We start from the raw sequence: 17,983 nt of genomic DNA, 5'->3' as shown, positions 1-17,983 counted from the left end.
CATAACTTCTGTGATGTGAATTATAATAGCACAGACCATTAGAATATTAGTACATAACATCAAATTAGATTAACTAAAAGTTTTAGCTTATCAAATGATAACTGTTGTGTTATGAGTTTTAAAAAAAATAAACAGTTTAAGTTGCTAAACTCACTGTGTTAAATATCGCAATAGAGGAAATATGAGCATATCACATATATGAATTATAATTATAAAATTATAAAAATGTGTAATTGCAAAGATAATGAATTTTACATCACCGGTTCCTGTTTTCAGGAAATGTGTTCTCTCCGAGGCACTACTGAGAGAATCAAGGATAGAATAATATTAGAGGCATCGTGTCATGTGTTTTCCCACCACTAGTGGCAGTATGGAGTCATAATGACTTGTCATTAATTTATACATGATATCCCCACAGGAGGAAACTGCTGACATTGTTTTGTGCTCCGGCTCAGCGAGTTACGTCCAGTCAGGTGAACTAAACAGATTTTCAATGCCCACAGGAAAATACTCCGCTCTTACTCTGAATCAAGCTGTGAACCTTTGGAAGATTGAGTGGGATCATGTTGACTGCAAATCATAGCTTGACTGCTAGAAGTGAAATAGGAATAAAAGTGACGTGAATTTGAAAGCAAAAGGCTGCATGAAATAACAAGTTTATTGCTGTTGGTCACATAAATAAAAAACAAGATATTTGGATCTATCAAATCTTATAAAGCATGCAACTATATTTAAATATATATTTAGTGTCTGTCAGGAAGTATACATATGCGTGTGTATAAATGTGCCAGGTCACCTGATGCTTCTTGATCTGCCATCACTCTCCTTCTTGGTCAAATAGCCCATACACAGCCTGGAGGTGTGTTTTGGTTCATTTTCCTATTGGAAAAACAAATGACAGTCCTAAGCATTAACCGGATGTGATAGGCTATTGCTACAGAATGCTGTGGTAGGCATCCTGGTTGAGTGTGCCTTGAATTCTCAATAAATCACAAAAAGTGTCCCCAGCAAAGCACCTCCACACCATCACACCTCCTTTTCCATGCCTCACGGTGCTCCCCCAAAACAAGGGCCACCAGACTTCTTATTGGTGTCCTTTTTTGGGGGTTTATTTGCAGCAATTTGGCCATAGAGGCATTATTCACACATTTGCAAACAGTTGATGGGGAGATGTCTATTACCTGAACTCTGTGAAGTCTTTATCTGGGCTGCAATCAGAGTTGTATTTCTTTGCTGATTTCCGAGGCTGGTTGCACTAATGAACTCATCCTGTGCATGAGAAATGACTCTAGGCCTTCCTTACCTATGGCAGTTTTCATGAGAGACAGTTTCTTCATAGTGCTTGATGGTTTTTGCAACTGCACTTTCAAAGAAAGAAACTTTCAAAGTTCTTAAAATTTTCCAGATTGACTAACCTTTTTGTCTTAAAGTAATCATCGACTGTCGTTTCTCTTTGCTTATTTGAGCTATTCTTGCCCTAATAGGGACTAATGATGGTCTTCTGTATACCAACCCTAACAAACATGTTAAGAGAAAACAATGTGCTTTTATCATGGCGGCCCTGTTAATTGAAATGCATTCCAGGTGACTATTTCATGAAGCTGGTTGAGAGAATGCAAAGACTGCGTAAAGCTGTCATCAAGGCATATGTGTTATTTCGTCGTTTTGACGTCTTCACTATTATTCTACAATGTGGAAAATAGTTAAAATAAAGAAATACCCTTGAATGAGTAGATGTGTGTGTCCCCCCCTGCCCCCCCACCCCCCACACACACACACACAAACATACACACACCGTTCAATTATTCCCCCAGCCCTTAAACTGTGAATGTTTCTTGCAGCACAGAGGGAGCGGGAGGGAGATAGAGAACGATCGGACTATCAATCTGCCATAGTCCTTACCGTCAGCGACACCCAGACACATGCAGAGTAGCAGGTACTGAAACAGCCAGATCTGGCAGGCTAATTATTCTCTGCACCCTTAGTACCATTATTTATATTACTCTGCCATCTTCAGCCGTCACAAAGGACATCTGTACGCCGCATAAGACGCAATGTGTCTTTTACCAGCCTAGATCATGTTGAAAATGTAGTCTGTACAATGTGACAGCATGTTAGCACTACATCTAGTGTATATATAGTATGCAAGACATTAGTCTTGTATAAGAGCTGAACTGGCACACAGGCCATCTGTTATTATTAGTATCAACATCATTACTCTGTATTTCCACAGCCACGCTTTCAATTAAGTCTGTTATATTGGTGGTGTGAAGCATGTTTGTGCTCTATCCCATTTAAAATCCTGGCAATTAAGCAAGTTGCCTACACTGAAATTCCAGACAATGAACGCTTTCTTATGAGTAAACTGTGGAATTGGAGTTTGCCTTAAATACTGAATTTACTGGAATTGACCTCAACCCTGTTATGACACGAGGACTTGGTTTTAGCACTAACATATCTGATCTCCAGTATAGCCATCACACTGTACTGTAAGAACCGGCTTGTCATTCTGCTGTCAGTGTCTCCACATCGCTGGTCAGCGTGGAACTTCTATTACCTCTCCCTGTCTCATATTTACCCAATTTAATCAACCCATGAACAATGAACAGCATATACATATATACGCTATAAAGTAACATATTTTTTAATTATGCATCCAAATTCATATTCAAAACATGTGATAGGACATATTGTAATTATATATTTTTTTTAACTATTGTTTAACATCTTCAAATTAAATTCCGGGAACTAAAAATAATCAGTGTTTTTTTTGTCAGTAATGCTGTTAACGGAAGATGCAATTTAACAATTTCATGTAATTTCAGTAATTTTCCGTCATGCCTCCTTCGTTTGAGGTTTAGCCCCACCTACAACCGACATCCTAATATTGCCAGATTAATAAATGACAAACAGATCTATATTTTCATTATGTGTATTTGATGAATAGTCAGTGGAACAAAAGTGTCACTATCCTGTTGGGAAGATATCATTCTATTGTTCTTTCGTGTAGCATAAATGCTGCCCGATTACCCTCGTAAGTGTTATAAAACATTGCATTAGGCTGCCAATGAAATAGCTGACGATACAGCTTTTAATCACGTTAGCGATGAGACCCAATTTCACTTCAACAGCGTTATGGTTTAGTCGACCGCTACAAATGACTTGGGCACATTTATCAGAATCGCCCAGTCCGCTGCGTTTCTTTTACCCTCCTAAGGGTATCACTGAAATCTTGTTTTTGTTCTTTATCACACACTTCCTCGTGCTCTGCGTTAGATCATGCTACCATTCACCCCCCGAATAATGGAATTCTTAATAGTCTCTTCCATCGAATTGTTTGAATTCATGTCATCTTCAGCAAACCTTTTATAAGCGGTATGTTATTATATGAGGCTAGTAAACAAGTTTGTTTCTACCAGTGGCTGTGAAAAGCTACGTACTGTACTCTAGTATGATTAGCTGCAGATGATATAATCACTCTATTAACTAAATGGAGTGTAAATAGAAACGCAAAACCACCGGGCAGTAGCCTAGGATATACGTTCTAAATGCACCCGCGTGACCTGTCAACAACACTCAAGTTCATATTTGGCAGGATATAATCTCGAAGCTCAAAGCCACGTTATTGTAAACCTAAATATTTTATAACATCTTCCTGTTTTATAGCTGAGCATCAGATCGAATGTAGCTACAATACTAACTGAACAGAAACAATGTTACAAATAATGGGTAAACAATTTAACGACTCTGGAACAGCCCCATCTGTCTCCGTGAGCAAGCGAGATATCACAAGCGCGGAACAAGTGAGCAGAGGTTCTGCCGAAAGTAGATACAGTTGAGTTGATGAATTCTAGAACTAGGAGGGGGGAGTGAGAGCGCCCCTGAATCTCTGCAGGTCTGCAGGAAATGTTCTTTCTATTACACATACAAACGTCCTTGCCTCAGGTCCTGACAGCGACGTAACCATGTTATTAAACATATTGGAATATTATAGACTCAAATTGGTTTATATAAATATGTTTTGGGTCTGAGCAACAACGGAACTCGCAAAGGGTCCTGTCGGAAAAAGACGGTTAGGAAGCTAGATAATCAAGATGTTTAAATGGACGTGGAATGTTCAATAGTCTCTTGAAGTAGGCATGCACCCGTTCCTTTTAGAATTTAACACCACTTTTTAATTATGTAATTCAACAAGAAAAATATCACTTTTAAAGAAAGTACACTGAATAAATATTAGACGACATTTTCATACATTTTGAAGGAAATATATTTGTCATATTTAGATTTCATATTGATGCATGGCGCGATACTGCGTGCGCAAATATTGTTCCCTTCCAGGACCGTTAGCACTCCATTCAAGCCAACAAGTTTGGAGAGAATGTTGAGTTTAATCAATTCAGAACGTCGAGATGGAGCCCAATTCACTCATGGTATTATTATCTACTCTGCTTATGTTTTATCGCGTTTGATTCTGATGATGGAAGCCAAAGTTACGAATATTGTGTTGTATGGGATAATAATGCATGAATAGACTACAAGAAACTTTTTAAGACAACTTTTATATTTTACCAATCATTAGGCTATCATATTGTTCAACCATTTTTTACTAAGCAAACTGTGGCTTTCATCTCTTAGTAATATCGTAACAGGTTTTGTTTCTATTGAACTTCATGTTACTTTTGCCTTGTGATAGTTTCAAATGGCAGCAATGTGCGAAATTAACTTATCGCTGTTTCCGCAGTGGGTAGGCTCACCTTGCGGTTTGCACGGACCTTACATTTTCTACAAGGCTTTTAGGTTTCACCTTGAAACCAAGCCTCGGATCCTCTCCCTGGGAGACTTCTTCCTAGTGAGGTGTAAGCCCGGGGAGCCCCTCTGCATAGCGGAGCTACAGCTGTTATGGGAAGAAAGAACCAGCAAACAACTTTTATCCAGCTCCAAACTTTATTTTCTCCCTGAAGACACCCCCCAGGGAAGGACTGTCAGTCACGGAGAGGTGATTACAAATGCTCTGCCATATACTTTGTGTTTCATAGACTGCATTCTTCGGTATAATTTAAAGTAATGCTCGTATCGGTGCTATGACCTATATTGGGGCTGCAGCTATATCTCTGTCTATTCCGCTTTCTGTTTGACACAAAGACTGATAACACGTTGCATATTTCCTCTAATGTGAGACATCTGATCTGGTAATTCGTATCACATACTAATGGAGGCTGAAATTATGCTGTATGCACTCGCGCTCTACATGCGATTTTGTGGTTCTAGTGCTGACTTCACTAGTCATTTTGTGGTGGGTTATGTTAGTTTCGATGAAAAACATAACATGCCATCTGTGTGAAAGCGTCGATTGTGATATTTTAAAGTTGTCCCCGTTCAGTAGAACAGTGCGGATATATTACGCACAGCGCTCGATATCAAACGCTTTATGTTGGCAGTTACGGCAAGATGGTTTTAATGTAATTTAATGAATGCTTGAATTTTGGCGATATGATCAATTTGAATAGTTCACTGTAATGTGTGCTTTGAAATGCAAAAATAACACGTTCGGGGGTGAATAATCGTACATTATATCTGTGAATGTGATGTGTCAGGTATATTAGGCTGCTCCAAATCTTGAGCAATGTCTTTATAATGTAGACGTATATGCGGCTTTCCGGTAGTAGTACTACATCCATTGTAGCCTAAGCGGACATTTTCTCCGTACGCGCTCAAACGCTCTCCGGTCCGCAGGAATTGATTAATAATGGCAAGCAGATAAAGCACCCAGCTGGGATGCCTTAAAGGGGACGGGTGACATTTATGAAGGTTATTATGGCAAAGTGCTGCAGCTTCATTCTGTATCGCTGATAGGGCTTCTGCTATCGGGGCAATTTGTGAGAAAGAAATATACGTGCGTCCACGAAAACCCTTCAATGCTGCATGCATTATTCTCGTCTATATTTAAATAATGCAATACAATATGGGACAAAGCGATAGCGTGGAAACTGAAAGACAAGCTGCTCTGCGGCCATGTCGGTAATGGTAATGTAGCGCAGTGAAGGCTAAATGTGTTTCATCTTGTTCTGCTGCTGTAATCAGTCAGCCACATTACAAAGAAAACAACTCCTCTCTCCCTCTCTGAACTTTTATTGTACCCCCCCCCCCCCCATACACACACACACACACACACACACACCCTCCCCCAGGATCAGAGGATCACATTTCCTAATAAGCAACAGGTTTTATGTGTCTCTGCTGCACAGGAGAATGTCAAGGTCTCCTTGCAAAATGATGGGAAATATTACAAGAATATAAACTACATCTTGATGTTTACACAGTGTAACGAGATGGAATGGAGGGAAAACATTAGAGTTAACCTGCTGTTTACTCAGCTAACTAGACCCATATTCATATTCAGACTCTGCCCTTGTCTTAACTTGTCATCTGTTAATTGTACCCTCTGCCCCTCCCTCTGCTTCCTCCTACAAGCAATTTTAATTATTTGCTTTTTAAATATATTGAGTAGGCTTTCATATTATAGGTGTTTCAGAGACAGCAGTGTGGATATGATTACCAGCCAAGGACAAGGTTTCTTCAAAACATGTTAGCTATCATTGAAGAGAATGATAAACCTGTTGTATTGTACATTTTATCGATTCATATCAATCAGTGTCCAGACACTGTAAACTGATTATGTGTTGGAGTAAACTGCTCCAGCCATTGGCTCCTGGATGCTTTTAAGCTCTGTTGGAATATTAGTGACATTTGGGGGAATCTGACCAACAATGTGACTGAGTGTTAACCAGGCCACCTGCAGTAACGTGACACCTATAATGTCACCCACCGCTGCGCCATTCATCATGCGCTCAGCAATGTTTCCAATGAATAAGATTTGCATTCGTAAGGATGAGCCTACATGCCTATCTGTGGGTTAAATGAAATTTGGTTTAAGACTGAGAGGCGCATGATGTAAGATATTTGTTTTTAAAAGTAACCTCTGTGTTTTCCTTGCTCCAATTGTTTGCAAGTCAAGAAGTCTTTATCCTGCATTTTTGGCTTTATCCGATGATCTCTTTACACAAGCAACTTCCTGATAAAATATTATCTCATCTTAGATGAGCAGTTGAATAAATCTTGGGGTGTGTGCACGCATGTGTGTGTGTGGGTGTGTGTGCATGTGTGTGTTCGCACATGTGTGTATGCGTTTTTCCATGTAATATGTAGTTTTGACTGCTTGGATGAAAGAGACTAGCATGTTTCCAGATGCTTTGTTTGTGCAATTAACCCGCCCTGCTGATGTAATTTCCCCTAGGGCTGTAGTCATTCATCTGCAGTTAACTATAGTTATAGTATGTGTAGCTCATTCCATATGCAGTTAGCTATATTTGAGGTATCCATGTATCATTCCATATACATGTCGCCATAGATACTTAGGAGAATAGCCGTTAGCTATATTTGTATCAGAGGATTATATTTAGCAGTAGTTCTACATGAGATTAGTAATTAGGTGTAGTTACTTCAGAGGATAGCAGTTTTCTAAGGTTATATCAGAGGATAGCATTATTTCTAGTAGAGGATAGCAATTAGCTATAGTTGTAGTAGTGAATTGTGGTTAGCTGTAGTTATATCACAGGATAGCAGTTAGCTATAGTAATATACAAAGACATGTAGTATTTTTTTAGCCATGTTTCTGGTAGAAGATAGCAGTTAGTTCTAGTTATAAAAGAGCATAACAGTTCACTAGTTATTGAAGTTAGCTCTTGATATAAGAGGATTACAGCCCAGCAACTAGCTCTGGCAGCTAGTCTGGACACTGCATCGCTAGACCTAGAGAGGGCAAAATTCAACTGTCCTTTATACAGGCCCTTGTAAAGCAGTACTTTCAACCAGAGCCCGTAGGGTTTTGGTAAAGAGAGGTGTGCTGTATACAGAATTGGGTGCCATTTGGGATGCAACTATGGAAGGTTCTTATTTTGTTCAACTTACTTCAGATGTTGTTCTTGGGAAGATGTCTGCAAAAGCATTTTGATGGAATTAATCTGAAATATTGTTTTCTGACATTAACTGCTACTATTCAGTGTGTCTCCTGTTGTTAAAAATGTGTCTTCAGATTGATCTGTTGCTTTATGTCCTTTGGTTTAGAAATAATTTATCTTGTTGTTATAATGAGTGAGGTCATCAGTTGGTATTAAACCAAACACAAACCAGAAAGTAACAGGCCATGTCTCAAGTTGCATCCCAGTCCCTGTATAGGGCACTCTTAACCAATGATCATAGGGAAAGATGGCGGGTTATTGTCCAAAGAAGAACCCTACTGTATTTATGGGGAGCAGGGTAGTAATCTTGAGGCAACCCTGATAACTAAACCAAACTATAACATCCTCCTGGTGTCCATGGTAATTGGTGTCAGTTGTAGGACAGCTCAGTATTCTACACTGCAGTGGCAGCTCTGAGACTGTGGACACATTGGCAATCCGAGGAATAACATTATATGACAGTTTTGTGTATTATATAAATAGATCCTTATTTCATTCCATCTGCAGTTTTCGTATCTGTGTAATTCTTCATAGTTGAGCTGCTTTTAACTCGAATAGTCTGCATCAACAGAAAGCTCTATATCTGAGTTCTATATTCCCTAAGAAGGTCCACACTATTTCATCTGCCAAGAGGTTTGGTGGTAGTAATATCTGAGTTCTTCCTCTCTCTTTTCCCTCCCTCTTTCTTTCTGTCTCTCCTCCTCTCTGTGTTAGTTGTTCTGTGTTTCTGAACAGTCAGGCTGGGACTAGGGACAACATGGTGCAGCCATATTTGTGTTTGCATGCCTGGGAACATATTTAGAGATCAAATTAGATCATCAGCTCGTGTTTTGAAAGGTAATATTCCTCTGTATGAGACATTTACAGTACTAGTCAGAACAGGTTCCTGTCTTTAGGACTCTGGTATAACTGACATTCTTGTCTTTCTCATTGAGCTCATTTAATAAACTGGCTGTTTAGGGATGAGGGGAGGGTTAAAAGGTATTCAAAATAAATTCACAAATGTTCTATAGCTCAGAAATATGACTGTTGTTGATCCACTTATATTAGCAATTTAAAAAATATAGACTTATTATGAGAAAACTGTTGTTTACAGATGATGTGGTTATGTCATCTATCCAAATACAGATTATAGGTGTAATCCTGGAGTGTTTAGTTTCATCAAGGGTCTAAATAAAACAGGGTTATTTCCTAGTATAAAGAGTTTATTTTAACCCTGGTACTATGTTTCATATGACACCCTCAGGTAATTATGTCAGGCCTTAATCTAGCTCAATTATTGAAAGGGAAAATAGTTATTTAACTTTTAACTGCAGGCAAAGGTTTCCCTCAGTATCTGCTGAGCACATTGTTCATGTTAACAGGTCGATAACTCAATAGCCATGCAAGCAGGTGGACAAATCTGCAGTGACCTGGGGAATTCTTGGCCTGACCCCCTGAAGCAGTGGAGTGAAACATTCTCAGCATGACACTGTTTGTTAGTGGGCTCAGTGTTACTGCTCGGCTCAAAGCTCCAGAGCTCTCTCTTTCACTTTCTGGCCCCTGTCCCACACCCCACTCTCTGTTTCTCTGCCTCCACTCCCTCAATCTACCCCCCCCAAATCTAAAGCATGAAGACATTTAAAGCATCGCAATGATTCATTTGATTTGTTTTCAGAACGCGGTTCACGATCATAAAGTAAAGAAACTGAAGCCTCAGGAATGAGCTACCCTGTTGTACTCGTTGTAGATCCACCGGCCAATAGGAAGGTAGTTGCAGCCAGCTGGTTGGCTATTTCAAAGCAGCGGACTACAGCACATTGTCTCATGGTAAAGTTGCTGTGTCGCCATTAGAATTAACAGTGTTTGACCCACTTGGTTAGTAGCATTAAAACAGATGCTTCCATTCCCTCCTTCCACAATGGAATGGTTATTGTGCAGAGTTCAGGAGCAAGTCTCAGAGATGCTGTTACACTGGGCTATTCCTCTCTGCAGGGATTCTCATGGAATTGGCCGTATCGAGTTTTGAATATGCGCTTTCTTATTCCTGTTCGTCCTTTTCATGATGCAACCATTGCAGTACACAGATTCCCATTAACTCTGAGAATATGAAACATCAAATCAGTTTAATATAGTAATGCCACTGTGTGGAATGTATTGGCGCAGTTATAATTAAAGTTGTGCAAATTTTTTTTTAATGAGATGTGATGACTCCATCGTCCTCTGAATGCCACTATGAACGAAAACAAAAGAGTCATGTTTAATATTCTCAACATGAAAGGAAGTTAATTTTAAATGGTACGATCAGCAGAAATACTAGCTGATTATTCTGCCTACAGATGCAGAAGCTTACAGACTGAGAACAGGCAGGAAACTGTAGATGCTTTCTACCCGCTCAGAGTTGCTATTCTCTAGGATCTGTTTGCTTTTATTAGGTCACCTCGGGGAGATGTGGGGGAGATGCTCAGAGAGCATTTATCTGCGTTACCAGCCTTACAGCTCTGAGAAAGCACTGGAGTCAGTCATAATGCTTTGTTCCCATCCCGAACGGCACTCTATTCCCTACACAGCACACTAACTTTGACCAGGGCCCATAGCGGCTGTGCAGGGAGGAGTAGGGTGGTATTTGGGACTCGTATGTGATCAAGGCTCAGTTGTAGTGACACATCTGTTCTGCAGATCACCCGTTTCAAGCAGAACCAGAACCTCTCTGTCTGTGTTCATCTTCCAGATTATAAACCCCTCTTTATATCTTCTTAATTAACCCTCTACTTATCTGACAGATGCACATATTACTCGTGAAGCCTGCAGGTTGTTGGTGCATAAAATTTAATTAGGTTGTTCCTCAAAATTAAAGAATAAAAAAAAGATATGTATTTGGTTAACCTATTAGCTGCATGGGTTTGGAATGATGACAGTATCTCTCAAACTATGTGTAATGCTTTCTGATATTAAATGTATATCAAGTGACTGATAAGGCCCCACGTCTTTATCATGCTTCATTAGGGAGTCGGATAATTGTGTTTTGGAAATATTTAGCTCAGCTGGTAGAGCAAGGCGCTTGCAACGGCAGGGTCATGGGTTCAATTCTCATCGAAGGCCGGTATGTAAATGTTGTGACTGCGGCTAAGAGCATCTGCTTAAAGATGTATTCTGCCACTATTGCAATGGATGTGGAGTTTCTTGTTTATATGGGCAAAGTAGAGTCGATATCAAGTCTTGTGTGCCCTTGCCTCATATCTCAAGGTATATATGAGGATAGATAATATTCAATGTGGTGTAATTATATTGCAATGTACTCTGCAGGATGAGGTTGTGGCTGTGTCAGAGAAGGTGGTGGTGAAGTTAGAGGACCTGGTCAGATGGACGGTGCGGGATTCTTCAGACTGGAACAGAGGGCTGAAGGCCGTGCCTCTGAAGCCCAGCGATGTGCTTCGGGAGCTGGGGAAGAATGGACAGAGAGACACCCTCCACCGGTACAGAGAGTCTACACTTAATAGCGGCCTCAACTTCAAAGACGTCTTAAAGGAGAAGGCTGAAATAGGTAACCTTGTCAATTCCTTTTCTTCTCTTTCAAGTTATCTCTGCTATTACTCCTCAGCAGGTCCTATTGGTAATTCAGTACAACGTGCTCGGTTTAGCAGAGTGGAGAACTGAACACACCAGAGACCCTTTTATCAATCATTTTGATTATTTGATCACATACATATATTTGTGCCTTAATTTCCAGATTCACTTGTCCGTCTGTCAATGGACATCTCTGAGGCAGTTTGACGCCGTCCCTGAATAACTCAGTTCACCGTGTTTAGGGATATCTTTCCCTGTATAGTTGCTGCCGTGTTTACGGAATGAGATGGAGACTCCGGCTCGACAGAACAGATGTGAACTAGATCGTTGTGATGAAATTAATTAGCATATTAATACCATTTATTCAACTAATATTTGGACCAACTAGCCTTCCTGTCCACGTGAGTCCCTCAGAGCTGTCTGCAATGTGCTGTATCGTTCTAAATGCTGATAGACTAGAGCGCATGGAAACTGCCTGAATGAATGTCAAAGTGAAAGGTTATAATGTAGTACTAACTTTATAGTGTTGTAGGGTACAGTTTAAACCTATATGACATGCATTTATACATGTGTAACATGCCTCAGTTATCACAGTCTTTCAGTTCAGTGTAAAAGCTGTTCCGGAGGGTTTATAGTCATATAAACATGTCATTTTGGCTGCATTCCTTTTCAGCGGCAGATACAACCTGTTCAAGCTAGCGGGGAAACACAAGGCCCTACATGGAGAGAGATGGTCAATCTGCTTTTGCTTCGTTCCTAGCTGAATCATAACTGGAGAATTCCGTCTTAAATGCCACCCTACTCCCTTTGTAGTGCAGTCTTTTTGAGTTGGGGTGAGGGGGCGGCCCCTGTGTCAATAGGGAATAGGGTGCCGTTTGGGACACGCCTTAAGAGGCTGGGTCAGGGGGCAGCTTGGCGTTTTTTGGCGTTGACGTTGTGTTATTATTTAATTATATTGGACCTGCCTGCTGTGTTAGCTAAATGGGAATAGCTGTGTGATGAAGCGTGCTTAATAAGCACACTAGGTCTCTCAATATATTCCTTTAGTGGATGCAGCAGCTATAATTATGCTGCAATGGATCTTTTGACTTCCCCAGTTCCAACATTAGCATATGGCTCTGTCTCGGTGCAGGGAGACACATGTTAAATTGGCCTTGAATGGGCTGATGTATTAGATTCCTATGTAGAGATTAGCTAGAGGAATCAATAATGGAGGCTTTGTCACCACAGCTTACATGAAGCTACAGCTGTGGATAGGAATCAATAGCGGACTGGATAAAACTTGTGATTTATCTCCTCTGTCAGGCCCGCAAACCTTATTGTTTTTTCTGCATTGTGTGTCAAAATATTTATAATGTTAATGAGTTGCTTTTTAATGGCTATATTAGCTTGTTTGTGTTGTCAGGAAACTAAATGCAGTTAGTCAAAGTAGCTGTGGATACGCGGGCTAAGCAGAATATCCTGGCAGAGCTCCAAGTCTCTCTCTCTCACTCCCTCTCTCTCTTTGCTTCTGTGTCGTTGTCTCTGTCTCACTGCCTCTTTTGCTGCCTCTCTCTCTCTCTTTCTCTCTCTCTCTCTCTCTCGCTCATTTAAATTGTTCTTTGTTATTCTCAGAAAGCAAGGGATCATTCAGACCGACTGGCCACTCTGTAACAGAAAGCTGAAGAACAACCGATGGAAACTAACCATTTATTAATTAATAGCCGTATGAGTTGACTACATCAGCTCTGTTTTAAGATGTGGCCCGGCTCATTGTCCATTTCTCTCAGAGTCTATTTATTACAGTGATATATATAAAGGTAACTTTATGAAATTATAGAAATGAGAGATGCCAAGTATTCTGATAGCTGGTACTTCCACCCAGGAGGGGAAATATATATCATCATGCTTAGGGTCATGAATAAAAATGCAGGGGGGGTCCACTCTTTGCATTTTCTTGAAAGTCAGCTGGGGAGGGAGTTTGGGTGGGGGAGAGATTTGTTGTGAACCAGTGATAGTACTCTCGTAATTCAACTATTTTCCACATGGGTACAAATCCCATGTGTGGCACTGTTAATCAAATTGAACCCATGGGATATTCTGGAGGGGCTCCTGAGACCGCATTTTCACCACAATCATCAAAACAAAGCAAATTATTACATTTCTAGTTGAAGTAGTGTGGCACCCACACAGAACAGTTCAGGACATTTGTAGAATTTATGGCAAAGCTCCTGGAATTGGTGTTTGGCAGCAGATATTTGCCCTTTATTTTTAGATGATAAGTCCTGAAATTTAGATGTAAGTGGATGACTCGTCTTTTCTTTCCGCCCTCCTTTCGACTCAAACATCGGAACAGCATGTTCTTCCTCCTAATAGCACATCTTCTGTCCGTATTTGATAAGGAAATTGCTTCAATCAAGGGTGAAGTACCGGCGTGCGGCTGATTCTGATGTAACACCAAGTTACCGTAATTGAAACATCTGAATAAGAAAGGGATTGTTCACCTGAAGTGATGCGGCGTGTTAAAGAAGAGCTCTGCGTGATCTGCTTCTCCTTTCAGTGTACGTTTAAGAGAATAGGGCGCCGTTTAGCAAACACCAGCAAAGGCCAGCTGTTGGCTGCCAAGAAGCGACGTGTCGAGATTTAGCATAGATGGTCATAAAAACATTCTGTCATGTATGATTAAATAGCTCATTTTCTCTCACATTGTTTATGTTGTTTATCAAGTTCCAGCAGCTATTCCTCCTGCCAACGCCAGAAGCCTGGACAGACTTATATGTCTGTATTGTTAATCTTGCAGTGTGCTCCTAGAATTACATATAGAACATTCAATTATAGGATCTTAATGGGTATGCCCTTATTCTGATGGTTGGCCTCTGAAACGTAATGAGGTTTTAAATGGCCTACCTGCAGTTGTAGCAGCGTTCACAACCTGGCCCATTGGTGTTAAGGGGGATGAAAGGAGAGCAGAGGGAGGGAAATAGGCAGAGGGTTATATTTTAAGCTTTGTCTCAGGGGAGAGAGGACAGCTTGGATGATTCTTCTGTATTATACCTGGGTCACCATGCAAAGAAAAAAAAGGGGCCAAATAGCTTAAATACATACAAATTTACAATTTAAAATTGTAACTCGGATGTTGTTTTACACTGAAAGACATTTAGCAGGCCCCGTTTTCCAAAGTGAGTGCAACATTTTTGGTACTTTTAAAAATTGTCCCCCCCGTGGGAATCAGGCCTATAACCGAGTTGGAAGAGCACAGTGTCTCCATGCCCTTTCAACTGAGCTTCATGTTGTGAGATGTCCTAGTCCTTACATCATTGAATACGACCTTTAGATTACCGTTTGATCTGAAAAGGCTGTGAAACTGTTCGCCGGACAGTGTTTCACTATCCGACCCAAGTCCTCTCTGTGACTGGGAGCTGCAGAGAGCAGTTACACAAAACATCCATTCGAAGTCCATTTGTTTCACAATCACAGAATTGCAGTACATTGTTTTTTGTATCCTTGCTACAGTGTATAGGTAGGATGATACAAGGACATTTCTTTCAACAAATCCTTTTTGCAGGGATGTAGATTATAACCATATTTTGGTTGTTTTAAATTTCTGTGCTAACTCTGTGTATGGCCTGTGGATGTGAAGACCACACTCTAGCGCTTCTAAGAGGGGGAGCGGTGTAATGTAATACCAGATAAAAGTTTGTACAGCTCTCTGAGTGTTCACTTAAAGCTTAAAATAAACCGTATCCCAAAGATACCATAAAACTCTCCTTTGGCAAACCCTCGTTAAGAAAACCTTTTATTGTGCACCTGGAGGCTGGTGATATAATCACACTCTTACTGGCTCTGACTGGTTCCACACAGAATGTCAATGTGAATGCAATGCAGTGTTGAGCACTGTAGGCTACCTGACAAATAACCATTACAGCAGTAGTTTAATGTGATGTACTCTACTGGGCTACCTGAACAATAACAATTACAGCAGCGGTTTAATGTGAAGTAGTGTTGTACTGTATGCTACCTTAAAAGTCACCATTACAGCCGCAATTTAATGTGATGTAGTGTTGTACTGTATGCTATTTTAAAAGTCACTGTTACAGCAGCAGTTTAATGTGATGTAGTGTTGTACTGCAGGCTACTTTAAAAGTCACCATTACAGCAGCAGTTTAATGTGATGTAGTGTTGTACTGTAGGCTACCTTAAAAGTCACCATTACAACAGCAGTTTAATGTGATGTAGTGTTGTACTGTTGGCTACCTTAAAAGTCACCATTACAGCAGCAGTTTCATGTGATGTAGTGTTGTACTGCAGGCTACATTAAAAGTCACCATTACAACAGCAGTTTAATGTGATGTAGTGTTGTACTGCAGGCTACATTAAAAGTCACCATTACAACAGCAGTTAAATGTGATGTAGTGTTGTACTGTAGGCTACCTTAAAAGTCACTATTACAGCAGCAGTTTCATGTGATGTAGTGTTGTACTGTAGGCTACTTTAAAAGTCACCATTACAGCAGCAGTTTAATGTGATGTAGTGTTGTACTGTAGGCTACTTTAAAAGTCACCATTACAACAGCAGTTAAATGTGATGTAGTGTTGTACTGTAGGCTACCTTAAAAGTCACTATTACAGCAGCAGTTTCATGTGATGTAGTGTTGTACTGTAGGCTACCTTAAAAGTCACTATTACAGCAGCAGTTTCATGTGATGTAGTGTTGTACTGTAGGCTACTTTAAAAGTCACCATTACAGCAGCAGTTTCATGTGATGTAGTGTACTTGACAGTCAGCACCATTACCGCAGCAAACTATAGGAAGGCAACAGTAATCATGTCGTTCCTCACAAATGACGAACTGCCCCCCCCGTCTGAGATACTGCGTGGGTAATAGACTAAATTCCCTGAGCATGTGTGCCAATTTTCCTTACTCAAACAGATCCTATTTTGATTTATATAAGTATTTGCATCATGTGAACCAAATGCATTTTGCTGATTTATATGCATTTATGTAACAGTTCATTCCCACGTGTGAATGTTTCTGTCGGCATTCTTTCAGGCTTTGTTTTTAGGACTCATCTGAAAGATTTTGAATTGAGAATTAATTGTCCACAGATGGGGCATGTCAAATGTTATACAGGTAATTCAGTGGTAGAGGAGTAGGGTTTTAAAGTGTTTTCACTTACCTAAAATGTTAAACACTGACCTTAAATGTTGCTTTAAACAATGTTTTTCCTGTAAGGAGAGGGAACTACTAAATATCATAACTTTAGGTCAAATCAGATGACTTTGCAAAGTTAGAATTTTATAGCTCTGCCATTTTGCCAATCAGTGTATTTTCTTTTAAATACCAGCTCTCTGTGGCGAGACGTGTCCTTCACTTAAATTTTACTTACTGTCTGACATATCAAGCATGAAGCACATATATACAGCGGGGAGAACAAGTATTTGATACACTGCCGATTTTGCAGGTTTTCCCACTTACAAAGTATGTAGAAGTCTGTAATTTTTATCATAGGTACACTTCAACTGTGAGAGACGGAATCTAAAACAAAAATCCAGCAAATCACATTGTATGATTTTCTAATAATTAATTTAATTTTTATTGCATGACATAATTATTTGATCACCTACCAACCAGTAAGAATTCCAGCTCTCACAGACCTGTTACTTTTTCTTTAAGAAGCCCTCCTGTTCTCCACTCATTACCTGTTATAACTGCACCTGTTTGAACTCGTTGCCTGTATAAAAGACACCTGTCCACACACTCAATCAAACAGACTCCAACCTCTCCACAATGGCCAAGACCAGAGAGCTGTGTAAGGACATCAGGGATAAAATTGTACATGCTTTCCTACTTTCCTCTACATGCTTTGTAAGTAGGAAAACCTGCAAAATCAGCAGTGTATCAAATACTTGTTCTCCCCACTGTATGTACTACACGGTACAATCATCACTCTCAATTATAATCGTGGAGACAACAATAGTCCAACTAGCTTTATTAACTTGTTTTTAGGTGTCTTAGCCCTTTTGATTGTTATTGGTTGTCTTAACCAGCAGGTTGAGCAGCTTTGTTTAACATGGTATTAGATGCAGTGAAAAGCAGATGTTTTACACAATCAAATAAACAAGACAGTTTCACTCAATGTCAGCATGTTTGGCTTTGGCAGTATATTGGATGATTTAAAAAAAAAAAAAAACATTTCCTACAGAGAGATGAAGACAGATACAGAGATGTGATAGATTAGAGGATTTTTTTTTCCATTTTCTTTGCATGTCTTCTCTATACAAAATAATTTCTCTAACTAAAACAGGGGCGTTGCTCTTTTATGACAAGAGTTGTTTAAAGTCAAACTACGCTGCAGGATGGTGCTTTAGGAAAGTAGATTCTGTCTTGTTCTACATGAGGAAGCCATAACAAAGAGTGTTGTTATGTGAGCATTTCTGCTGC

General features: G+C 40.0%; 1 protein-coding gene across 2 annotated transcripts in view; it reads left to right on the top strand.

Moving 5' to 3' along the window:
• The first annotated feature begins 4,367 nt into the window (after positions 1-4,367).
• The window catches only part of LOC105026305 (AT-rich interactive domain-containing protein 5B), an 85,624-nt gene continuing 72,008 nt past the window's right edge, over positions 4,368-17,983 (top strand). The window contains exons 1-3 of one of the 2 annotated variants that reach the window (XM_010897671.3): positions 4,368-4,430; positions 4,742-4,996; positions 11,304-11,541. In XM_010897671.3, coding sequence (XP_010895973.2) covers positions 4,410-4,430; positions 4,742-4,996; positions 11,304-11,541 — 514 coding nt within the window. In that variant the 5' untranslated portion in view covers positions 4,368-4,409. Of the gene's footprint in view, positions 4,431-4,450; positions 4,997-11,303; positions 11,542-17,983 lie in introns of those variants that run through there. The other variant, XM_020047597.2, reaches the window with a different exon arrangement.

The sequence above is a fragment of the Esox lucius genome, chromosome 6 (genome assembly GCF_011004845.1).
Source record: "Esox lucius isolate fEsoLuc1 chromosome 6, fEsoLuc1.pri, whole genome shotgun sequence".
Classification (NCBI taxonomy): domain Eukaryota; kingdom Metazoa; phylum Chordata; class Actinopteri; order Esociformes; family Esocidae; genus Esox; species Esox lucius.
The sequence above is the reverse complement of the archived record's forward strand: the minus strand, read 5'-3'. Positions and strand labels throughout refer to the sequence as shown.